The 26,399-nt window shown below is 42.0% G+C and overlaps 1 protein-coding gene across 1 annotated transcript in view; it reads right to left on the reverse strand.

Moving 5' to 3' along the window:
• Positions 1 to 1,362: 1,362 nt before the first annotated feature.
• Positions 1,363 to 26,399, reverse strand: part of tti1 (TELO2 interacting protein 1) — a 39,710-nt gene continuing 14,673 nt past the window's right edge. The window contains 8 exon segments of the mRNA XM_061735082.1: positions 1,363 to 1,614; positions 1,616 to 1,688; positions 8,170 to 8,257; positions 21,800 to 22,004; positions 23,062 to 23,202; positions 24,617 to 24,768; positions 24,960 to 25,127; positions 25,947 to 26,106. Coding sequence (XP_061591066.1) covers positions 1,480 to 1,614; positions 1,616 to 1,688; positions 8,170 to 8,257; positions 21,800 to 22,004; positions 23,062 to 23,202; positions 24,617 to 24,768; positions 24,960 to 25,127; positions 25,947 to 26,106 — 1,122 coding nt within the window. The 3' untranslated portion in view covers positions 1,363 to 1,479.

A 26,399-nucleotide genomic window follows, 5' to 3' on the forward strand; every position in this document is an offset into this window, starting at 1 on the left:
AATAAAGGTTAGGATAAATGATAACATGCCTCTGAAGTTTGACTTTTTGCACCATTACAATACTTATAGGCAACTACTCATCATATCTCCTGCTCTCTGAAACACATGTTAATGCTCAATAGTACACATATATGGTTCTTTAATATATTTGCATTTTATATATATTTGCATATTTACTTTTATACTTTAAGTAGTTTTGAAACCAGTACTTTTATACTTTTACTTGAGTAAAAAACTTGAGTTGATACTTCAACTTCTACAGGAGTATTTTTAAACTCTAGTATCTATACTTCTACCTGAGTAATGAATGTGAATACTGAAGACACCTCTGCTGTGATCGCCAACAGATTATAGATTAGATTCAAAACTTAATAATGGCCACATGATGTCAGTTAATTAAATATAAGATCATTTATGGATGGTAAAACTTACATTCTGGTGTTTATTTATGGTCACAGAAAGGGAAGATGAGGAAAACATTTCCAGGTTTTATCTTTAATACAAGCACGGTACTTCAGAGTAAAACATTTCTTTGAAAAATAAAGAAACAACACGAAAAGTAACCGCGAAGATAACGTGTGCGTTGACATTATAAACCTGTCAAAGAGGGGCGTGAAATGCGCTCCGACTGAATGTGGAAGACCGCTATGGAGCCAAATCAAGGCCAAAAGTTTTGCTAATTTGAAAATAAAATTTGAACCTGAAAATTCTTTTTTTACAGTTAAATTTTTTTTTTTTTAGTATAAGATCTTTTTTTTTGTTTCAGAACTTTTTACTTCAGTTTCAAATCTTTTTTTCAGTTTCAGATCTTTTTTTTTCAGTTTCACTTCTTTTTTTTTCAGTTTCAGATCCTTTTTTTCAGTTTCAGATCTTTTTTTTTCAGTTTCACATCTTTTTTTTCAGTTTTAGATCTTTTTTTCAGTTTCAGAACGTTTTATTTCAGTTTCAAATCTTTTTTTCAGTTTCAGATCCTTTTTTTTCAGTTTCACTTCTTTTTTTTCAGTTTCAGATCTTTTTTTTTTCAATTTCACATCTTTTTTTCAGTTTCACTTCTTTTTTTCAGTTTCACTTCTTTTTTTCAGTTTCACTTCTTTTTTTCCGTTTCACATCTTTTTTTTCTGAAAAAAAAAAACAGAAAAAAAAAATTAAACTGTAAAAAAGAATTTTCAGGTTCAAATTTTTTGTTTCAAATTAGCAAAACTTTTGGCCTTGATTTGGCTCCATAGACCGCCCAGCGTTGCTCCGTTTCCACAACAAGACAATCCTGTTTTATGCTTGTTGTTTTCCCCCCTTCCTGCTTTCTAAGAGAGTTCCACACCCTGAAGTTTAAAGTTTATCACCAGCATGTCTGACGGCGGCTTCTCAGCCCCGCTGTCAGATTTCATTTCATTTCATTGACCTGCTGGCGCCAGTGATTCCAAACGCCGTCCGTGTGAGAGACGGGTCGGTGGCGTTAATCCCCGGCTCATTAGCCGGCGGCTAGTGGGCCGTCTCGGGGCCGAACTCCTCCCTCAGCAGTTTGAGCACGTTGTCGGAGAGCTCGTCTCTGGGCCGGCCGGCCCCGCTCAGCTGCACGGGCGGCAGGTCGGGGTGTGGGGGGACGTACGGGGACGGGTCGGGGGCAGTGCAGCTCGCTCAGGGTGAACCAGAACAAGTCGGGGTCCAGCTGGATCAGGTGGCGGAAAACGCTGTGGAAACAGAGAGAGAAAAAGGTTCAACAAAAGAAAGTACTTCCTCTCATCCCGAGTAACGGGCCGACACGGTTTGCAGGTTCAACTGTGACGCTTGGTTCAACCGCACTGCAAAAACAAAAAATCTTACCAGGAATATTTGTCTCATTTTTAGTCAAAAAATCTCATTACACTTAAAACAAGAGTCATCACCAGATAAATAACTTATTTGACAATTTTCAATGTACATGTATGGATATATGTGTAGGTACGACATAAGCAGATAGGTATGCATGTATATGTGCACATGCTCTTTGTTGTTGTTAGCTATTATTCTTTTGTGTTTATTTCATATAAGGAAAATGTCTCAAACAAGACAAAAGAACATTTTGAAATGTAAGAAGGGGGGGCATTCACAAGCCTTTGGTCGTGACCAAGTGTTCATGCTTGGTGGTGACCAATACATTTTTTTTCATTCATTCATTCATTCATTCATTCATTCATTCATTCATTCATTCATTCATTCATTCATTCATTCATTCATTCATTCACATAACAGTCCTAACACTTGCAATATTTAATGAATTACCCACATTTTCCAAAGTATAGTAAAAATTTCTTAGACAATTGCTTGTAATATAAAAAACATGAGTTAAAAATCTTATTGGACATCATGATCTCAAAATAAAAAAAAAAATAAATTAAAAAAAAATATATATATATATAACCAACAAGGCAGATAGTGTATATTAACTATAAATCTGGAATTATTATTAGTTCTGTCTCTTAACTACTGTTTGCACAGAGCCGTTTGTTCCTGAACTCCCGGTTTAAGCTTGTGCTGATGCTGCGTCGCTGTCCGTGGTGCTGAAGCCTCAGTGCTGCTGACTCAATGAACAGCAGAAGTATCATTTCCAGCGATAAGCTACTCTATCATATAGTTTGTTTGACTTCATGGTAAAGCGTGCGATTGAGATAAATGCGCAAGATTTTTTGACTAAAAATGAGACATTTTAGGTAGAAATAAAACAAATATTCTTGTTAAGATTTGGAATTTTTGCAGTGCAGAACTGCTGTGTGATTGGTCAGAAACTGGACCTGGGCGTGGCACGGTGGCTGATGCAGAAAAGCTTTACCCTTGGCCTGGAAGCTTCCCACAACTCAACACCGAATCCTCGTGCCTCCATCCCTCAACTCCACTGCACTGGAGTTTGTCGTCAAGTTTTTAAAGTCCTTCCCAGACTGAATTTTGCTCTTGTCACGTGGAGAAAACCAACACATTTTTTCTGCTATTTTGGTGTGATATGATAAAAAAAACCAGTACTATGTTGTAGTGTAGTATAGTAATCTAATATAACTGTAATAACTGTAATAATAACCGATCTGCATGATCTGCAAGATGTTAGGAACGTCAGGCGTGAGAACGCACAAGACTTTTCTATACGAAATATGTATTGATAAAATTTAAATCTACCTTATAGGCTGTTATTACTAAATGTTATCATTAAGTGAGAAAAATAAATTCCATGACTTTTTTAAAACTTTTGGGATGAACTTATGTTTCCAAAACTTTTCCAGGCCTTGAAAATGACATTTTCAAATTCAATGACTTTTCCAGGTTTTTTCAAAACGTATGAACCCTGAATTAGCTGCTGGTTTCAGGGGTTTGGGTCGGGATCAGCTTCAGCAGCGCCTGCCCCCTCGAAAGCTGACGTTATAACGTTGTTACCCAAGGGATGTGAAACAGAGAAGATGAAGAGACAGCTCTGCTCTGACCTGGGTCTGTGATGTCACAAACAGCATTTTAAAAGCGCTCGTCAGGTCGACCAGATCAGACAAACTGACGTTGTTACGTCAGAGTTTCTTGGCTGGTTGTGGCATCAAAATAAATGAGTCAATATCAGAAAAGAGGTGTTTCATGTTTCATGTCCTCTTTAACCCTTGTGATGTCTTCAGGTCAAGGAAGGAGGAAGAGAAGAAGGGAGGAAAGAAGGAAGGGAGAAAAGAAGGATGGAAGGAAGGAAGGGAGGAAAGAAGGAAAGAAGGAAGGAAGGAAGGAAGGAAGGAAGGAAGGAAGGAAGAATGAAAAGAAGGAAAGAAAGAAGGAAGGAAGGGAGAAAAGAAGGATGGAAGGAAGGAAGGAAGGAAAGAAGGAAGGAAGGAAGGAAGGAAGGGAGAAAAGAAGGATGGCAGGAAGGAAGGAAGGAAGGAAGGAAGGGAGAAAAGAAGGAAGGAAGGAAGGAAGGAAGGATGGCAGGAAGGAAGGAAGGAAGGAAGGAAGGGGGGAAAGAAGGAAGGAAGGAAGGAAGGAAGAAAAGAAGGATGGAAGGAAGGAAGGAAGGAAGGAAGGAAGGAAGGAAGGAAGGAAGGAAGGAAGGAAGGAAGGAAGGAAAGAAAGAAGGGAGAAAAGAAGGAAGGAAGGGAGAAAAGAGGAAGGAAGGAAGGAAGGAAGGAGAGAGCAGGAGGAAGGAAGGAAAGAAGGAAGGAAGGAAGGAAGGAAGGGAGAAAAGGATGGAAGGAAGGAAGGAAGGAAGGAAGGAAAGAAGGGAGAAAAGAAGGAAGGAAGGGAGAAAAGAGGAAGGAAGGAAGGAAGGAGAGAGCAGGAGGAAGAAAGGAAGGAAGGACGGATGGAAGGAAGGAAGGAAGGAAGGAAGGAAAGAAGGGAGAAAAGAAGTAAGGAAGGAAGGAAGGAGAGAGCAGGAGGAAGGAAGGAAGGATGGAAGGAAGGAAGGAAGGAAGGAAAGAAGGGAGAAAAGAAGGAAGGAAGGGAGAAAAGAAGGATGGAAGGAAGGAAGGAAGGAAAGAAGGAAGGAAGGAAGGAAGGGAGAAAAGAAGGATGGCAGGAAGGAAGGAAGGAAGGAAGGAAGGAAGGAAGGAAGGGAGAAAAGGATGGAAGGAAGGAAGGAAGGGGGGAAGGAAGGAAGGAAGGAAGGAAGGAAGGAAGGAAGGAAGGAAGGGAGAAAAGAAGGATGGAAGGAAGGAAGGAAGGAAGGAAGGAAGGAAGGAGAGAGCAGGAGGAAGGAAGGAAGGAAGGAAGGAAGGAAGGAAGGAAGGAAGGGAGAAAAGAAGGAAGGAAGGGAGAAAAGAGGAAGGAAGGAAGGAAGGAGAGAGCAGGAGGAAGGAAGGAAGGAAGGAAGGAAGGAAGGATGGAAGGAAGGAAGGAAGGAAGGAAGGAAGGAAGGAAGGAAGGAAAGAAGGGAGAAAAGAAGGAAGGAAGGGAGAAAAGAGGAAGGAAGGGAGAAAAGAGGAAGGAAGGAAGGAAGGAAGGAGAGAGCAGGAGGGAGGAAGGAAGGAAGGAAGGAAGGAAGGAAGGAAGGAAGGAAGGAAGGAAGGAAGGAAGGAAGGAAGGAAGGAAGGAAGGAAGGAAGGAAGGAAGGAAGGACGGAAGGACGGAAGGAAGGAGAATTAGGTAATTTTGACCTGAAGACAGTACAAGGGTTAAAGTTATTTGCAGATGACAGAGTTTTTGTAAGGCGCCGTGACTGAAGTCCAAATAAACAAACAAAAATCTTCTGGTTTATATTATGACACATTAGAGCAGTGCTTCTCAATCCTGGTCCTCGTGGGCCCCTGTCCTGCATGTTTTAGATGTTTCCCTGCACCAACACACCTGATTCTGATTAAAGGTCCTCATTAGTTTGTCACCAAGGTCTGCACAGCTCTGTTGATGACACAGGTACTTTTATCACGGTGTGCTGGGTAGCATCTAAAACATGCAGGACAGGGGCCCACGAGGACCAGGATTGAGAAACACTGCATTAGCGTGACGGTGTAACCGGCTTCCACCCGGCAACGAAACGAGTGGAGGCAACGATGAAGAATCTTCCCAGTTAGTACAGAACACACTCAGACCTGGTCCATGTTTGAAGCAGTAACAGCTGATACAAGTGCAGCCTCAGCTCCAGCATTGATGTCTCCATGGCAACAGGTGAGATCTGAAGTCACATCTTGCTGTGCATTTCCCCCCGTCACAGCTGAGCCCTGCAGACCGGCACCCGGGCCTGCCGTCACTACAAATGATCTGGGACAGTTTGAACATTGGACGTTGTGTCTGACGCAGCTTTGCAGGACTAAAACAGACGGAGAGTCAGATCTGAGTGGATGTGTCGGCAGCAGCAGGTGATGTGAACTGCTGCGTTGGAAATGTAGTTAAAACCTTGAGCCAAAAGGTACTCTGATACCAAAACTAGTTCATCACAAACTACGATTTCATATTACTGAAATGACTAGTAAAGGTCCTGAAAATAAACTCAAATGTCTGCATGCTTTGTGTATAATAAAGCACATTTACAAAGAAATTAACAGTCTGTAATTTGTGATGCCGTTTTTTTGTAACACAGAGAGATAATATCATCTAAAACAGGGGTCGGCAACCTAGAGCTTTAGCGCCGCCCTAGTGGCTCCTGGAGCCTTTTCAAAAATGTTTGACCTTTTTTTTCCTTCTTTTTTTTTTCCTTTTTTTCTTCTTTTTTTCCTTCTTTCCTGTTTTTTTTCTTCCTTTTTCCTTTCCTTTTTAATCTCATTTCGATTTTTTTTTCGACATTTCGACTTTTTTCGCGAAATTTTGACTTTTTTCTCAACATTTCGACTTTTTTCTCAACATTTCGACTTTTTTCCTCGACATTTCGCCTTTTGCCATTTGCCAATGACAAGACTTTTCATTTTTTGCGGCTCCAGACATATTTATTTTTTGTGTTTTTGGTCCAATATGGCTCTTTCAACATTTTGGGTTGCCGACCCCTGGTCTAGAACAAGTCCAGTACACTGATCTTTCCGAAGACCAGATCTGGGATCGACTTCAGATGCAGAGGGGGGCGAGACGAGCCGAGCTAGAACTGGTGCTACTGTAGCTGGGCTTGTTCTAACCGGTCCACGGGGTCGTTTGCTCCGCTCATTAACCAGTTCAACCAGTGCAGCCTCTGCAGGTCATTCACTAGGTCCCCCCGTGTGGTTCTGGGGTCTTTACTCACCGTTCTTGTGATCATTTTTACCCCACAGGGTGAGATCTTTGTGGAGCCCCAGATCCAGGGAGATTATCATTGGTCTTGTATGTCTTCCATTTTCTAATAATTGCTCACACAGTTGATTTCTTCACACCAAGCTGTTACCTATTGCAGATTCAGTCTTCCCAGCCTGGTGAAGGTCTACAATTTAGTTTCTCACGTCCTTTGACAGCTCTTTGGTCTTGGCCATAGTGGAGTTTGGAGTGTGATTGTTTGAGGTTGTGGACAGATGTCTTTTATACTGATAACCAGTTAAAACAGGTGTCATTAACACTGATAACGAGTGGAGGACAGAGGAGCCTCTTAAAGAAGAAGTTACAGGTCTGTGAAAGCCAGAAATCTTGCTTGTTTGTAGGTGACCAAATACTTATTTTACCTAGGAATTTACCAATTAATTCAGTAAAAATCCTACATTGTGATTTCCTGGATTCTTTCCCCCCATTCTCTCTCTCATAGTTGAAGTTACCGATGATGAAAATTACAGGCCTCTCATCTTTTTTAGTGGGAGAACTTGCACAATTGGTGGCTGAATAAATACTTTTTTGCCCCACTGTATGTATGTATGTTTTAATGTGTGTATAAATATCTTTGAGTAAGAATGTTTGTAATGAATGAGATTGTACACGAGTGTATATAAATTCAGAGATGACTCATGTGATTAATACTCGGGTATACCACAATTTATATTTATACAATTCTTACTATTCATTTGTGCAACCTTTAACTATGTTAAGTTTTTTCTTTTTTCTTTCATATTTAATAACGAGGTTCCAACTGGAAAAAAATTGTATTGAGTTCAAGGGTTAAGAGTTCATAAGTTTTTTACTTCTTCCTACTCCTTTTTCGGGCATAACATATTTGCTATTATATTTATTAATTCTCTTCTACTTTGTTTACGATGGTACGTTTATTATCTTTTTTATGCTATTGATTTATTGTTCTGCTGTTTTATTAATTAATAAATTGTTTGTGCTTATGTTTGAAATAAAAGATCTACACTGCAAAAACTCCAAATCTTACCAGGAATATTTGTCTTATTTCTAGTTAAAATGTCTAATTTTTACTCAAAAAATCTCATTACACTTAAAACAAGAGTCATTACCAGAAAAATAACTTGTTATTTGACAATTTTCACCTGTTTCAAGTAAATTTTCACTTGAAATAAGTAGAAAAATCTGCCAGTGGAACAAGATTTATCTTATTATTACAAGCAAAAAAATCTTGTTCCACTGGCAGATTTTTCTACTTATTTGAAGTGAAAATCTACTTGAAACAGGTGAAAATTGTTGTGTTTTTTCAGTGATGAGTCTTGTTTTAAGTGTACTGACCAAAAATGAGACATTTTAACTAGAAATAAGACAAATATTCTTAGGATTTGGGGTTTTTGCAGTGTAACCAGAACCCAAAACTACCAGCGGGCTCAAACGATCCCAGTTGGCAGAGAATGGATCTCTGAGACGGCGTGAGCTCCAGCTGTGTCTCTGGCGAGGCCTCACCTCAGACAGGCCTCCTGCAGCCTGGGGGGCTGCCTGCAGCTCAGGTAGGGCAGACACGCTTCACACACCACGTCCAGGTCCGCTTCCCCTGAGAAAACACAACCAGAGCAGGGTTAGGCAAAGAAAACACCTCCACCACATTAAAGGGACCTATTATGGATCTAATCCCTATTTTAAACAGGCCTTGGATGTCTCTGATCCATGTCTTTATCTTCCCATTCTCTAACCTCATTATCTATGCAGGATTCTGAGTGGGCGGGGCTATGATAATGAGGCTCTGTGCTGATTGGCTGCCTGAATGACGAGATACACCGGTGGAAGCTCCGGCCGGCGGAGTTACCGTGTCCTAACTGCATGCGATGCGAGCGAGTGTCAGCGACAAAATCAATTCCATTGCTTTATTTTCTATTGGACTGTCCTAACTGGCTGCAGCGACGCAGCGCAACGTTTTGAGCTGAACATTTGTCGGACGCCCTGCTTCTATTTTCTTCCTGTCGCTCACGTTGAAAGCCGGTTGAAAGCGCTGTAGGAAACAGTCACGGATGAGGAACGGCTGATCCAGTTAGAATAGAATAGAATAGAAAGCCTTTATTATCATTATACTGGTACAATGAAATTAGGCAGCAGCTCCGTCAAAGTGCACACATGCAAAGACTATTTAAACAAGTACTGTAAACAACAAAACGAAAAACAGGAAACATAAATATATATATACACTATAAAAAAGAGTGAATGGGAGGATAAAAATGTACATGAATGGGTTGAGGAATATTGCACTTGAATGGATGGAAGAGTATTGCACATAGATAGTAGGGAATATTGAACATTAGGGAATATTGGAACAATATATTCAGTTAGTTGAAATGAGAAGTTATCTCTATGATTCCTCCTCATTTCACTACAAAAACCTCAATAAAGTTCAGCTGCTGGAGGGAGATGGACAGAGAGCGTCTGATGTCACGCAGTGCTACGTGATAGTCGGACGCTCATGCAGTTACACGGTTTTATAGTTGTGGGCGTGGTTTGTATTTTGGTTACGCAACGAAAATCAGCAGAATCTGAACGGCTCGTAGATCCACATGAAACTGGACGGATCATCCGGGCGGCTGTACAGACACTTTATATATATTAAAGCAAGAAAATACCTGTTTTTCATAATAGGTCACCTTTAAGAGCCTCAGTGGTGTAACTCGGGCTCACAGCTTCGGGTTCGTGAGTAACATAGATGAAACCGTCCCAGAATATTTGGTATGGACGGCAGGTTGGGAAAGGGGGGGATAAAGGAGCAAGAAAAGAAGATGAAAGAGGAGCAGATCATCTGAGTCTGGACTTTGACTTTGCCGGCTCCTAATGAGGAGCGAGGAGCTGCCGGGGAAGTTTGCACATCTCCTTTTCTCGACTACTCAGAACAGAACTTACTCTCCTCCGTCCGTCCTTACGTTTCGTTTCTTTACTCTGAAACACCGGCCTCTGTTCGCATCACAACCCGGCCTCTCCCTCCATCCTCCCGACTTCTCCCCTACTCTTATCTCCTTCTTCCCATTTCTCTCCCTTTGTTTCTCCCTCTCCGTCTCCCCATCCTTCCCAGCAGACGTTTTAGAAATTCCCCGAGCTGCAAACTGGGCTGCCTTTCAAGCCTCATTTCCAAACATGTCTGTCTCCCTCCATGCCTCCCCTCGTTAGCGATGCAGCCCACGCCCTGCCGGAGCGGGCCTGCTCTCGGAGAGCGGGGAGAGGAAGAGCGGCGGTGCACATTTCAGAGTCAAATGGGATTATTTAACAACCGCTTTTATCCTCTTCCCTCTCCCGTTCTGCTGCTGCACTTATAGCCTGTAGTCTTTTGTGGAATCGGGGGTGCTGGGAGGGAAGCAGGGACGTGAGGAGGAGAAGGTCGGCGTCTGGGAGGTTTTCCTGGAATTGGACCTGCAGGTGGAACCGGGACTGAAACATATCACCGGCTTCAGTCGGGCCGTGTTTTTGTCCTGACTACAGCTTGGTAATTGGCTCGCTGCAGCCTGCAGGCGTCCCAGGGGTCACATGGAGCCGAATTGGTGTTTCTCTCCAGCTCTGCTCCCCCCTGTCTTCATCTCCAACATCACATCTCTGTCTGTCTGATATGAAGGACAGAACTGAGCTCCAGAGAGACGCTGAGCGCCAGAATCTTAAAATCATGCTCTATTCTTTCTTCAACGCGGCACAAAGATTTTCATTGGACGCCACTTAAATGCGAGCTGGAGCCCTTTCTGGCGTGGTCACGCAGGAGGCCCGGGCTGCGTTTCCGGCCCTCATCTGGCCAAAGTGACCCTGTTGAAGCTGTTCTTTGGAGGATAACATCATTATCTTTCCTCGACAGCATCTCTGCAGGTTTTAGATGATGTGTGGGCAGGTGGAACATTTCCATTGGCCAGGTGTTTGAGGCAGGGCATAAATACCTGCGCCACCGGGCGGGGTCGAGGAAACAAACACTTTCACCTTGTGGCGTTGGGTGCAGCAGCGTTGTATCACTGTCGGCCGTGCAGTTTCACTGACGGGGTAGTTGCTGGTATGCATGAGCCGGTGCTGAGCAGGTACTTCTTTTTAATGTGAAGGTTTCTGTTTTGTTTTATTGTTAAGCTGTTTTCCTTGTTTCAGTGTGGTATTTTTGACGCCGATTCAGAGTTGATGCTTTGATATGTTTTGGTTAAACAGTAAGAAGCCAGACCGAGGTCCTGTTTCCCAGTGTGAAGTGTGTGTAAACTAGTACACCGTACTGAGGTGAGTGTGCACCAGGCCAGTGGTGTATTTATGTAGATTAGGGCTGGGCGATATATCGAGATTTTAATATATATCGATATATTTTCAAACGCGATATGGTACGAGACAATATCGTTTATATCGATTAAAAAAAAAAAATTAAATGATTTTGATATAGCTTATTTTGTGACAAATTGACTTGAATGTTTTATTTGAGATGCGCACAAATGTTTTGTTATTTGCACAACTGTCAACTTCAGTGGAAAAGTCTGCCTGTTACTGTCTACATTGTATTAATTGCACAGTGTGTTTTAATTTAATTGTAATTTAATTTGCTTTGTATTAAAACTGACTGTTTTTTTAAGGGTTTGCCTCAGAAAAAAATGAAGCTAACAGAGATGCTAACAGAGATGCTAACAGAGATGCTATGCTATAATGCTTTGGGGGAAACCCCAATTATGGCACAGAAAAAATATGGATATATATCGAGTATCAACATTCAGCTAGAAAATATCGAGATATGACTTTTGGTCCATATCGCCCAGCCCTAATGTAGATGCAAATGTATATGCATCCCTGGCAAACAGTATATGTTTAAGTGGGTCTTTGTGTCTGCAGGAGTCGCGGAGCAAGTAGCCTGCTCCAGTCCACTGTAGTCTATTCAGACCGAGCTTGAGCACCTTTTTGATATCACTGTGATGTTTGTATACTGAACCTAGGGAGTCTGGGAATCTCAAAGCACTATTGCACTTTAGAGATCTGGTCATTATCGGTATCTAAATATCTAGTCTGTCTCCTTTCTTTTGTTGTGTAGCAAAATGTTCTTTTTTTGTATTCTATGAAATCCTTTTTCTATCATTACTCTGACTTTGTAATAAATAAATAATTTTTATATTTAACTCAGCTGACTGACTGCTTCTTACTGTTGGTGATCTTGTCACAAGGTTACAGTTGTGCAGGTTTAGAAGCTCGGTAGGGGCGGTGGATCCTCCTCATCCTCCAAGTGGTGGACGTGGACGGTCTCCGGGTCCCGGGGCTCCGAGTCCCGGGGCGGCGGTGAGGGACACACAGCTGTCCCGTCCTGCTTCCTGCTTCTGTTTCCAACATGTCTCCACAGACACGTGTTGCCGGTTGGCGGTGAACGTTGTCAGAACGTCACTGAGGGGATGCAGTTGGGTTTTTTTGGGTGTGTCTGTCTGTGACTCTTCTCTGACGACGGTTTTAGGAACCAGAACTAGTTTACAGAAAGTAAACTGAAGCTGAAAGTCGTCTGATCGAAAGACGAGATCATCCGCAACGTTACCAGCAGGTCACGGTTATTCACTGATCAGAAAGTTGCAGCTGGGAGTTTGAGCATTTCATGTCCCTCCTTTTAATATTCCGAATCCAATTCCCGATCAAACACTATGAAAGGTTTTGAGGACAGCTACAGGAAATGTTGAAAAGGTTGACAAAGTCTTATGAGTCAGTTAAACCCCAAGCTCTGCACATCAGCAAGCCTCCAGGATGGCAGCCAATCAGAAAACACCTGAGTCAAACCTTTCCCATTGCTTCTGTCTCTGTTATGATACAGAAATACTTGGAGACTTTTGGAGTCATGCAGAGAGAAAAGCGTGTCCAGACGTAGCAGATGTTAGAAGGCTGTTTGGTGGGCGTGGTGACTCTTTCTTTACCGCCATCATTTCCCGGCTGTCTTTGCGTCACTTCCAGTGGGAACGAGACTTCGTTTAATATTCATTCTTTCTATTCTCATTGAGATCATGTATGTTCATAAATGCATTTACCGTATTTTTTGGACTATAAGCCGCACCTGCATACAAGCCGCATCCGCTCTATTTAAAAAAAAAAGATATGCAAGCCGCAGATATTTATGTTGTTAGATTAGATATTTACTACAGAAGGATTTTGAACTATAAATGATGTACATGTTTGTACCTAAATAGATCTTTCCTAACAGTGTATTTTAACACGGCAGCAACTTTGCTGATTAAAACGGGACAGAACCAAGAGAAAATAACGTCTAAAATCTGATAAATCTGCTAAAGAAGAAGTAGCGTATTCTTCTTTGCATTTATTTTGTCTTAGTTTTGATTCTAATTCCGGTTAGAGCGCCCCGAGCGGTGGAAGAAAAATCCACAGAATAGCCGCACCTTTGTATAAGCTGCACGGTTCAAAACCTATGAAAAAAGTAGCAGCTTATAGTCCAGAAAATACGGTAATTTACAATATTAGGGTTTACAGCTACGTGTAGAAGTGAGTAAAGCAAAGAAAAAAGGAACCACTGGTGACCTGTATGCATCCGCTTGTGTTTATTATAATAAGTTTACTTTTCAGAATTTAACACGACTCTGAAAACTAATTGGAGAAGCCGTTTACAGGTTGTGTATTTTGCAATGCTATAAAATGTGAATTGGTTGCTTTTGAACGTAACTATTAAAAAATGTTACTACCTAGTATTGTCATTCATCCCTTTAGTGGCAACACGCACGCACGCACGCACGCACGCACGCACGCACGCACGCACGCACGCACGCACGCACGCACGCACGCACGCACGCACGCACGCACGCACGCACGCACGCACGCACGCACGCACGCACGCACGCACGCACGCACCTGCTCCAGGGCAGTTTTACAAGGCTGGATTTTTGTTGGATTTTGTTATTTTTACCACTTTGTCCACAGTAAAATGTTAAAAGACTTTTCCACAGCAAACATTCTACATGTGTAGCAGTAAACGCACAGGTTTATTGATTTAAAAATCTTCTCTCACATATAAAGCAATTAGGCGCCCAGCTCCTTCTTATCTTAAAAGAATAATAATAAGGCAGAGTCTCCGGTTATCAGGCTCCTCTCTTGAGGAACCGGCAGCTACTTTGTGTTCAGGAAGCAGACAAACTCTCTACTTTTGAGATTAGGCTCAAAACTTTCTTTTTTATTTTTATATATAAAGCTTATAGTTCGGTCCGACCCTTCACATCCCTGAATGTTTGCTGCTACGACTGCTGGAGACCTCCATGATGCACTGGGCTTTTTCCTCACTCTGTCCTCTTATTATTATTATTATTATTATTATTATTATTAGGGCCCGAGCACTGACAGTGCGAAGGCCCTATTGTATCTGTAGGAATAGTTGTTTTTTTTTGTATTTTATCCTCGTTCTCGTTTGTCTTCCAACGAAATGAGGGCCTTTTTTCCCCCTAAACGTGCCCCAAAAGTCACCAAATTTTGCACCAAGCCAGGCCTGGCAAAAAATGTGATATTTAATGGTTTGCATTAATGGGTGTGGCCTAATGGCTCAACAGCGCCCCCTAGAAAACTTTGCGCCTCAAGCCCCACAATACGGTTTGACGTACATGCACGAAAATCGGTACACACCTGTATCATGTCGCAACTTAAAGAAGAGTCTCTTGGCGCCATGGCCGAAACCCAACAGGAAGTCGGCCATTTTGAATTAATTTATGCCATTTCTTCGGCCGTTAATACGGCCCGAACCGTAATGTGCACCCAGGTGTGTTATACATCAAAATGTGCGTCTCCATCCTGCAACGACGCGCATTACTTTTCTCAGTCAAAAGCGTTACCGTGGCGACGATACACACCAAAAAGCACACCCACCCTTCATCTGATTGGTCCATATTTGATAGTTCCTATTTTCTGCCATAACTTTTGAATGGTTTGACATAAAGACTCGTGTGTGGTGTCATCGGACTTAGTTTTGAGTCCTTGACTTTTATTGGTGAAAATTGCATGCGCGAGGGCCCGTTCATCGCTGCTTGCAGCATTAATTTATGTTAATATTTCTGTTAACATTGTTTTAACATTGTTTTAACATTGTGTTAACATTGTTTTCAGCGCCCCCTGCTGCCTGGGCTTTTTTCATAAAACACAAACAAGACCCCGTCACAACAACGTCACGTGACGTCTTCTGAGGAAATCTGCAGTGTCCTGTTTTACCAGGGAGGTTCAACAAACTCAGGATCAAAAAACTAACTTGGCGTCAACAAACTCTGAGTTTTCGGTTTCAGGACAAGTGTTCGGAGTTGGTTCAGACCACTCTGAGTTACTGTGACGATAAAAAGCTCATCAATGGAGCTCCGACCGGCGATTCACCTTGGCAACGCATAGTAAGCGGAAGTGATCTTCACATAATAAACTTGAAACGGTTGAAGATGACGAAGGCTAAACCAACAAAAGCATCTGAATGGTTTGTTTTGTGTAAATTATTGTGATACTAATAAAGTCAACTGAATTGAAAATGGAATGTTAATGAGACAAGAGCATCTTCAAACTTATTTAAATGATTTTCAAATGAATTAATCATTTTTCATGGCAAGTATAAAATAAGAGTTCATTACTCAAAGATGATTTTTTAAAGTAATTTTTTTTGACATACATTCAGCTGTATATCTATCACACTGACATAAATTTGCTAAAAGTCAAGAAGATTGACGAATATATATTTTTTTTTTAAGGAAGAAAAGCAGAGCAGAAGGGAGAGAAGATGCTGATGACCTCAGAGATAATTAAAGTTAACTCGGACCCCTGAAGAAGCAATCAATAACCACGACTGTACCCCCATGAAACATCAGGATTATTTATTTCATGACTGAGGAGGTATTTACTTACTTTTTTTAAATAAATCATTAGAAGAAAATCAACTTTGTAATATAAATCAAAGTGAATGTTACAAAAATGAGCGGATGACTGTTAGAATTTTTGCTTAATTCATTAATTCTCTGCAATAACTCATGTTAATGCAATTCAACCAGTAAGTAAGTAAGTAAAAATAAATCAGATTTTTGCTTAGGTTTCCCAGGTATATGTGTTGGTGGTAGTAACAAAAATAAATAAATAATGCAGGAACTTTTTAGCAGGTGAAAACGACAAATCTAAATGAAAATGGTCAAAGAGCTTGAAGAGAAAGCAGATGGACTTCTTTAAAGGTAGGGTCCCTGATTTTAGAGAGCTTAGTCAGGTGGTCTCCCAGTATGACCTGACCCCACAATGTCTTATCTAGTGAAGCACCGAATGTTCGGTAACCGAAATTGTTCGACCGAAAATAGCAAAAAAAACACTTTCGGTGTTTGGTGGAATAAGTGGGGAAAAAAAACGAACAATTAATAACGGCGTGTGATGACGCAATCAAACAGTGAACAGCGTGTAGTGAGGGATCGGTGTTAAATGCAGCAAACATTTCAGCATGTCAGATCATTACTGGGATGTGGAGAAAAAGCAGAGGAGACAGAAATGATCCAGGCTGAGTTGGATTTGGGAAACCGCTTGGTGATGGAGACGGTCACGGGACGCACAGCAGAGAAAAGGAACCGTATTACCGATGCAGTGGAGAATCCTCACCGTCTGATATGACGAGATCCTCCAAGAAAATAACCCAGATTTTTACAATTATTATACAAGGCTTCAAATTGCAGAGATCAGCCCCGGGAGAAAATGAAAAAGGATTATGAGAAAAAATACAATAAGTACAGTAAGACAAATTGTGACTGGCGGGTATTTCACTGCACATTTATTTGATTTATGCAATGGTGAAGAAATTGGCAAAATAAATGAAAAACTGCAAAGAACCATTGTTTGGTATTATTCGGTATTCGGCCAAGTGTTTATTATTATTTTCGGTTTCGGTTTTTGCCACAAATTTTCATTTTGGTGCTTCACTAATCTTAACTCTTGTAACTTGTTGCAATTTTATGTCCCCAAAGAAAAGAAATATTTCCTCCAAATCCTGCAGCTTGGAAAGCCAAACGTCCTCTCTGACGCAGTCCTGCTGCAACAACTCCAGGTGTAACTCACAACGAGTAACAGTATTTTTGAGTTTGCACCAAAATGGCAAAACGTACTTATTTTGCCCTAAATATTTAAAGGGGACCTATTATGGAATCTAATGTCTATTTTAAACAGGCCTTGAGTGTCTTAAAAACAAGCTTTTGATTGTTTTTGCTAAATAAATGAGAAATTCAGCCTCAAAACCATGTCTTTATCTTCTCATTCTCTAACCTCATTATCTATGTGGGATTCTGAGTGGGCGGGGCTATGATAATGAGGCTCTGTGCTGATTGGCTGCCTGGATGACGCGATACACCGCTACGAAAAAATGGACTAAGCTCCGGCCGGCGGAGTTACCGTGTCATAACTGCATGCGATGCGAGCGTCAGCGACAAAATCAATTCCATTGCTTTATTTTCTATTGGACTGTCCTAACTGGACGCAGCGCTGTGCGCCGTTTTGAGCTGAACATTTGTCGGACGCCCTGCTTTTATTTTCTTCCTGCCACTCGCGTTGAAAGCCGGTTGAAAGCGCTGTAGGAAACAGTCATGATGAGGAACGGCTGATCCAGTTAGTTGAAATGAGAAGTTATCTCTATTGGCCCTTTTCCACTAGTACCGCCTCAGCTCGGTTCTACCCGCCACGCCCCCATCTTGCGCTTTTCCAGTAGGGGCTAAGGCGGGTAGAGCCGCGCCAAGCAGATACTATTTCTGTAACCATTCTGCCGAGGTTCTAACCGGGCTGAGCAGGGACTATTTCTGACGTCACCACCCTCCGTGCCACTGATTTGTCGGGGGGCGGGGCCGTCAGACGTTTGAATCAGGAAGCAGGAGTCAGCGCGAGCGCGACTCGCAGCTCGCAGCGATTTTTATTATACAGCACAAACGTCTGTTTGGTGATCCAACTCTGAGGTGCAGATGTTCATAAACCTGGTGGCTGAGGAGAGAATTAAAAAAGGGATGTAGACGGGCTGTTTTACTCTCAGCCGCTCGAGGCTCCAGCTGATTTTCTGATCAGCGCCGACACGAACAAACGTGTTGCGAAATCGAGTACGTCACAGCTGCTTCACCCCAACCTGCCCACTTCTCACCTGGCTGTGGAAAAACAAACGGGGACAAAGCGGGTAGAGGCGAGACGAGCTGAGTAGGTGCTAGTGGAAAAGCGCCAAATGATTCCTCCTCATTTCACTACAAAAACCTCAATAAAGTGGCAACTGCTGGAGGGAAATGGACAGAGAGCGTCTGATGTCACGCAGTGCTACGATAGTCGGACGCTCATGCAGTTACACGGTTTTATAGTTGTGGATGTGGTTTGCATTTTGGTTACGTAACGAAAACAAATCTTATTGGCTCGTAGATCCACATCATACTGGACGGCTCATCCGATTTCATCCGTCTCTGTTTCCTCCCTGGATCTGTTTGGTAATTCTGACCCACGATGTTTCTGAAAGCAGTTCTATCAGCATTCTGGGAGCTGATTGGTCCTTACAGCATTAGCTGCTAATACTTGCTGTTTAATCTCAATATAATACTAGTAGTAATATTTTGCATAACTACAGTCATATAATTCATGCAACAGCTCAAAAAACAGTTTTATTAACACTAACCCAAATTAATATCAGAATCGAATCGAATCGGATCAAATCTTGATAATCGATTCTGAATCTGAAGAATCGGAATCGAATCGATTCTTGACATTTGAATCGATCCCCAGCCCTAGTGCTTTCCTCCTTCTCTGAGTTGGCAGGCTGAGGGAAGACCACTTTATATATGTTAAAGCAAGAGAAAACCTGTTTTTCAGGATAGGTCCCCTTTAAGTTCTGATCCAGTTACACTACCAGTTAAAAGTTTGGACAAACCTTCACATGTCATTGAATGGGAAAGGGTGTCCAAACCTTTGATCGGTAGTGTGTATGGAAGCAGACGCCACGGACTCTCCTCTTTTCGTCTGTTGACAGACGATATTTGTCTGATCTGAAGCTGGAGTGCCTGTCACAGATACATCATCGCCTACCCAGCGTGATTGTTACATAAGAGCTGCCAGGATACGCTCACTGACCCCTCTGAGTGATCACACCGACGCCGTGTGAGGCGTTAAAACTCACAGCAGCAAAAATACATCTCCAGGTTTGTGAATGAAACGACCTCCCATTCTGCAGGATCACGATTTAGTGGCGGTTCCCTCTGCAGCATTTCTCTGCTTTACTGTTGGGAAGTGGAGCTTGAGGGAGAACGGCTGCTTGGCAGGGACTATTATTGTGTAACTATGGATTCTGTAGCGCCCCGTTAGCTCAGCTCGCCAGGGCTCTACATCCTCACAATACTTGGAACCCTGAAGGCGTTTCCACAGACAATTTCCCGTCATGATTAATGCATTAGAGGGAATGGAGTGTACAGTCTTTCTCGAATGGAGCAAAATGCTCATTTTAAATTTCTGAAAGGATGCGCACAATAGCCCCTCCTCTAAAAATACAAGATATTAAAACACACATCCCTGCAAAAAATAGTTATTGTGTCATGTTTAACAGTTACTGACTTTTAAGCTTCAAAATAATCCTTTTAAAAGTAGATCATGGCTTCAGTTTGTAGACAATAAAACAGAAATGGAGTGGTGAGAGAGTCTGGCTCTCAACAGGTTTCCAGCGTGAAGCGAGACTGCCACCCGGTGGTGGAGAAATAATACACTTGCAGGGTTTACTGACTATGTAGATACTGTTAAACCATCTAAAATCGTACAGATTTAGCTTTAATCTCCAATGATTTCAATAAAAATTTAACTAAACTAAAAAAGAAACTCACTCTGAATCTCTTGCATCTTGCCTCATGCCTTAGAATGAAGGCAACACATGCTGCATGTATCGATATTAGTTATAACTGGGGGAAGATTTTTTTTTTTATTATGCACTTCGAGAAAAAAGTTAAAATGTTGAGAAAAAAGTTGAAATGTCGAGATTAATGTTGAAGTCCAATCCCAAGAAAAAAATCGAAATGTCGAGAAAAAAGTCGAAATGTCGAGATTAAAAAAGGAAAAAAGAAAAAAGAAGAAAAAAAGGGAAAAAAAGAAAAAAAAGGAAAAAAGAAGAAAAAAAAGAGAAAAAAAAGAGAAAATCTTGCAGGGTTTACTGACCATGTGGATACTGTTAGACTATCTAAAACCGTACAGATTAGCTTTAATCTCCAATGATTTCAATAAAAATTTAACTAAACTAAAAAAGAAACTCACTCTGAATCTCTTGCATCAAATGCTGACGAACATTATTTAGTGTATTTAGTGTAAAAGGTTCTTCTCCCGCGCTAATGCCCAGTAATCGCCTTGTAATAACCACCTCCGTAATGACTTCCTAAAATAATGCTGCCGTTAGAGACGAAGCTTTACGCTCGACTGGCTGCATCCCTGCCTTTATTCCACAACACTTTCTGCACAATTTATCTCTGATTATTACCAGAGCTTTGGCTAAATAACATAATTAAATATCAGCTACGGTCTTTTATAATTTAAAGCGTAATCTGTCCTGCAGAGACTAACGGCTGCTGTGACTGAGATTCACAAACACCGCTGCTTTTAACCCTGTGTTTGGGTCAAAATGACCTCATTCTCCTCTTTTTCTTTCCTTCCTTCCTTCCTTCCTTCCTTCCTTCCTTCCTTCCTTCCTTCCTTCCTTCCTTCCTTCCTTCCTTCCTTCCTTCCTTCCTTCCTTCCTTCCTTCCTTCCTTCCTTCCTTCCTTCCTTCCTTCCTTCCTTCCTTCCTCCCTCCCTCCCTCCCTCCCTCCCTCCCTCCCTCCCTCTCTTTCTTTCTTTCTTTCTTTCTTTCTTTCTTTCTTTCTTCCTTCTAACTAACGGCTGCTGAGACTGAGATTCACAAGCACCGCTGCTTTTAACCCTGTGTTTGGGTCAAAATTACCTCATTCTCCTCTTTTTCTTTCCTTCCTTCCTTCCTTCCTTCTTTTCTTCCTTCCTTCCTTCTTTCCTCCTGCTCTCTTTCCTTCTTTCTTTCTTTCTTTCTCCTTCCTTCTGTCCTGCTCTCTCCTTTCTTCTCCCTTTCTCCCTTTCTTTCTTTCTTCCTTCCTTCCTTCCTTCCTTCCTTCCTTCCTTCCTTCCTTCCTTCCTTCCTTCCTTCCTTCCTTCCTTCCTTCCTTCCTTTTTTCCTTCCTTCTTTCGTCCTGCTCTCTCCTTTCTTCTCCCTTCCTCTTTTCTCCCTTCCTTCCTCCCTTCCTTCCTTCCTTCCTTCCTCCCTTCTTTCCTTCCTCCCTTCTTTTCTCCCTTCCTTCCTTCTTGTCTTTCTTCCTTCCTTCCTTCCTTCCTTCCTTCCTTCCTTCCTTCCTTCCTTCTGTCCTGCTCTCTCCTTTCTTCTCCCTTTCTCCCTTTCTCCCTTCCTTCCTCCCTTCCTTCCTTCCTTCCTTCCTTCCTTCCTTCCTTCCTTCCTTCCTTCCTTCCTTCCTTCCTTCCTTCCTTCCTTCCTTCCTTCCTTCCTTCCTTCCTTCCTTTTATTCCTTCCTCCCTTCTTTTCTCCCTTCCTTCCTTCTTGTCTTTCTTCCTTCCTTCCTTCCTTCCTTCCTTCCTTCCTTCCTTCCTTCCTTCCTCCCTCCCTCCCTCCCTCCCTCCCTCCCTCCCTCCCTCCCTCCCTCCCTCTCTTTCTTTCTTTCTTTCTTTCTTCCTTTCTTCCTTCTAACTAACGGCTGCTGAGACTGAGATTCACAAGCACCGCTGCTTTTAACCCTGTGTTTGGGTCAAAATTACCTCATTCTCCTCTTTTTCTTTCCTTCCTTCCTTCCTTCCTTCTTTTCTTCCTTCCTTCCTTCTTTCCTCCTGCTCTCTTTCCTTCTTTCTTTCTTTCTTTCTCCTTCCTTCTGTCCTGCTCTCTCCTTTCTTCTCCCTTTCTCCCTTTCTTTCTTCCTTCCTTCTTGTCTTTCTTCCTTCCTTCCTTCCTTCCTTCCTTCCTTCCTTCCTTCAAGGGTTAAGCACTTGTGATTATTTTCATTCAGCACAGAGAAGAAGCGGCTGCGTGCGTGTGTGTGTGTGTGTGTAATGTGTGTGTGCGTGTGTGCGTGTGTGCGTGTGTGCGCGTGTGTGTGCGTGCGTGTGCGTGTGCGTGTGCGTGCGTGTTGTTTCCTACCCAGGTCCAGCCTCTGGCACAGCGCCCCCAGCCCCTGCAGCACGGCCAGCTGCAGCTTGTAGTTCAGGGTGTGAGTGTAGACCGGGCCGGCCTTGGCGCTGGTCGCCGCCTGCCGCGACAGCGACGACGTCAGCTTGGGAAGCACTTCCTTAGAAACCCTCCGCCTCAGGAAGTCCCCGCACGTTTCTCCCAGGGTGCACAGCACCTGAGGTGACACGGTCACACGGAGAAGGCTGTCAGAATGCAGGCGGGATCATGTGCACGATCATTTAGAGCAGGGGTTGGCAACCCAAAATGTTGAAAGAGCCATATTGGACCAAAAACACAAAAAACAAATATGTCTGGAGCCGCAAAAAATGAAAAGTCTTGTATCAGCCTTAGAATGAAGGCAACACATGCTGCATGTTTCTATATTAGTTATAACTGGGGGAAGATTTTTTTTTCATTATGCACTTCGAGAAAAAAGTTGAAATGTCGAGAAAAAAGTTGAAATGTCGAGATTAATGTTGAAGTCCAATCCTAAGAAAAGTCGAAATGTCGAGAAAAAAGTCAAGATTAAAAAAGGAAAAAGAGAAAAAAAGGGAAAAAAGGAAAAAAAATAAGAAAAAAAGGGAAAAAAAAGGTCAAACATTTTTGGGGGAGCCACTAGGAGCCACTAGGGCGGTGCTAAAGAGCCGCATGCGGCTCTAGAGCCGCGGGTTGCCGACCCCCGAAGAATAACTTGTTATTTGACAATTTTCACCTGTTTTCAAGTAAATTTTCACTTGAAATAAGTAGAAAAAGATTTATCTTCTCATTACAAGCAAAAGAATCTTGTTCCACTGGCAGATTTTTCTACTTATTTTAAGTGAAAATCTACTTGAAACAGGTGAAAATTGTTGGTTTTTCAAGTGATGAGTCTTGTTTTAAATGTAATGAGATTTTTTTTTAGTAAAAATGAGACATTTTAAATAGTCAAAACTTGTTAAGATTTTGAGTTTTTTGCAGTGAAACCACAACAATTATAAATGTCCAAGTTGGAACATTAACAGAACAGCAGGAATCCTTACTTCATGATGACTTGAGCCTGAAAGTACTTCTGAATTATCCACTTTACAAACTGAAATGTCATTTCTAATGATAAGTTATATCATTTATAAATGACTAATCTTTCACAGGTCGTGCTTGGGTGTTAAAACCCTGCAGCACCTTCAGAGATGTGCAGGGGAAAGTGATTTGATTAAGCATTACTCCTCCGCGGGGAGGAGATTAGCTGCACCAACCCTGAAGGCTCGCAGCACGGCTAACGGGTCGTCAGCTGTGAGTCTGTGCAGGAGCGCCGGCCAGCAGCGATGAGCCATGGGCAGCAGTTCATCCTCCCTCTCGCTCAGGACCTGCACGCACAGCTCCAGCAGCTCCAGGACCTTTGGAACGAGAGGAACAGTCAGACATGTGGGGGTTTTCCCCCCTCAAACGCACTCAGGTGTGATGTGAAACGGCCTCGGGGGGGTCATGGGTGCAGTTCAGAGCAACACCTGCTTGCTTTCATGAAGGGGCTACTTCCTGTCTCGGCACAACTTACTTCTGTTGCGTCTCACTGTGCAGAGAGCCGTTCATCACAGAACAAAGGTCAGAAATCTGTCCACTATATTAATTATGATCACATACTTCGCTAAGATATGCATACTTTTACTCTGGAAAGATGATTCCCCTCCAACTGTCAAGTTTTTTTTTAATCAAATTTCTGTTTTTTTACCATTGGAAAAATTTACTTTGGAAAAATACAACCGTGGTCATATTTTTCAAGAATATCTATCAAGAATTTTGGTCTCCATTATTTTCAAAACTGAGTATCTCTATTTTCGAACTTGTGCCTTATATGTATGTATGTTTGTATGTATGTATGGATATATATATAGTTTGATATCACTGTTGCTGCCATTATTTTTTTAATTATTTCTTTTTTTTATATATATATATATATTTATTTAATTTTGTTCTCCCTTAATGTATGTTTTTATTTTTTGTTTTGTTTTTTTTCCCCTAGGGCAATTATGGAGAGGGTAGGAATGTAGGTAGAATAGAAATTGTGAATGTGAAAATGTGAATTGTGAAAATTATTGTGAAATAAAAAGATATTTAAAAAAAAAAAAAAGAAATCTGTCCAATTACTAGCGAATGGATTTTGAGAGAATCAAATATTTTTTACACTTTTATACTTTTTTATACTGTGAGCTGAAACGCTGACGTGGATGCAGATCCGTTTCCACGTTGGAGCACGGATGAAACCGCAGTTTATGTTTTTAGAAGACTGTCAGTTTAGCGCGTTAATTAGATCAATTAATTACACTGCGAATGAACGCGTTATGAAAATTAACGCAATTGATTATGAGTGGCAAAATGCGCGAGCGTTTTAAATTTGTCCCATTGAGGGACCCGTAGGCCACTACTTCCCTCCTGCTGCTGGTGAAACTAACAAAGCAGTGACAGACCTGGACGACTCAGGGGAGCGACTCAGCAAATCTTTGCTAGGGCCTTTGAACGGCAAGTTTATGTATAAAAAGAAAGAAGACGGGACTATCAACAAGAACGCAGATATTTGTACATTTTGTAAAAAATAATTTTCTTATCAGCGGAGCTGCTCCAGCCTTTGCTTTGAATAATATCTTGTATGCTTTTATTGAGTTTGCTAATTTAAGGTTATTGTCTAAAGAGTTCCAGTTTTACTCCTAAAACGGATAAACATCTGAACTTTGTATTTGTTCTTACTTTTGTTGGGCAGATGTTTATCCGTTTTAGGGCAGGGAGAGATGTTTCAACCCTCGTCCACGTTCGTACCTTGAGCCGCAGCCGCAGGTCGGGGTCGGACAGCAGGTGAACGCAGCGCTCCATCACATCTTTAGTTACGCTCAGGTGTAAAGGAAGTTCTGCTTTCACGTCAGGGCCGCCGATATCGTCCACGTCCTCACACTCCGAAGGAGGAGGCACCTCTGGAATCACAGTGGATGTTTCACATGAAGGTGTTTGATGATGACAGCTGTTATCCAGAAGGCTTGATTCTCTAGTTTGTTTTTTTTTTAAATGCAACATTCACGTGTGTGAACGTTGCACACGTGTGTTCCACACATGCTCACTGGCACCTAACGCCCGTTACAAGTCGCAGCCGGCCGTCGTCTCTCACCGAGATCCTCAGAATCGTCCTCCTCTATCCCGACGCCCTCCGCCAGCTCTTTCTGCTTCCGGTAATCCAGGAGGAACTCGCGGATGTTGAATTCTTGTTGTTCGGCGGAGGGCTTCCTGGGACCGGCAGACGTGTTGATCCTGCTGCGCGTGGAAGGAAACCACCTCGCTGGAAGAAGGAAACACCAGAGGAACATGACTAGAGTTTCACCGTACGTTATTTTGAAGGATTTCTGCAGCTCAGCGAATCCAAATAAAGTTTAATTCAAACATTGTGTGACCTGTAATCCACAGTGTCCCTGAGAGCCTGTGTTCTACCAATTCTTGCTCCCTGCTGAGAAATGCTACTTTGTGGTTCTGCGCATGCGCACAGTCGATTTTCAAAGTTTGATTGCCAGGTCCATCATTTCTTGCACGATGTAAAAATGATAATATGCAATGTTGAGTATTTGATCCTTCAAAATACACTACCCATGACATGAATCGCATTACACTTTGTGAACATTTAGGGCCTTGCAGACTGTGGAAGCTTTTAAATGTGGCCTAAAAACCCACCTTTTTAAAAAAGCCTTTTCCTATTGATTTTATTCATGGTTGATTTTAACTTGTAGCACTTTGAGATTTGTTTTTAATGAAAAGTGCACTAGAAATAAAATGTATTATTATTATTATTATTATTATTATTATTAACATTATATGATAAAGAGAGAAAAAAAAACAATTCTATCGCTTTATTTGATATTCATTCAGTCATTCACCTTTATTTAACCAGGCAGGTCATTAAGAACATTCTTATTTACAATGACAGCCTGGCAACAGACAAGGACAACTTGGGGGGAAAGGAAGTGGTTTAGTGAGTAAAATACAGTAAAATTGTAGCTCTACAAAGGTAGAAAACCTTTAGGGAGAATTTTTTGGCAAAGCAGCAGAAATTGGCAGAACACCGGGGCTGTGAGATCTAACGCAGACATCTCTTCTGAAATCTCACCCAGCGCCTTCATGAGTGCGAGCAGCACGGAGCAGAACAGAGCGGCCGAGCGGTCGTAGCTGAGGTCCAGAGTCAGCAGCACGTCCTGGACGATGTCTCCCACCAGAGGCAGCAGGCTGCAGTCGGAGTGAGTCAGCATCACCGTCAGCACCCGCGGAGCCTGAGATGGGAGAGGACGTGAGATGCAGACGTGTAACCTGCACTTACGGCAAGTTTATTTGTATAGCACAGCGGTCGGCAACCCAAAATGTTGAAAGAGCCGTATTGGACCAAAAACACAAAAAACAAATATGTCTGGAGGCCTTAGAACGAAGGCAAATGGTGAAAGGCGAAATGTCGAGGAAAAAAGTCGAAATGTTGAGGAAATAGTCAAAATTTAGAGGAAAAAGTCGAAATGTCGAGAAAAAAAAAGTTGAAATGTCGAGAAAAAAGTCAAAATTTCAAGAAAAAAGT

This window comes from Cololabis saira, chromosome 12 (genome assembly GCF_033807715.1).
Source record: "Cololabis saira isolate AMF1-May2022 chromosome 12, fColSai1.1, whole genome shotgun sequence".
Lineage (NCBI taxonomy): Eukaryota > Metazoa > Chordata > Actinopteri > Beloniformes > Belonidae > Cololabis > Cololabis saira.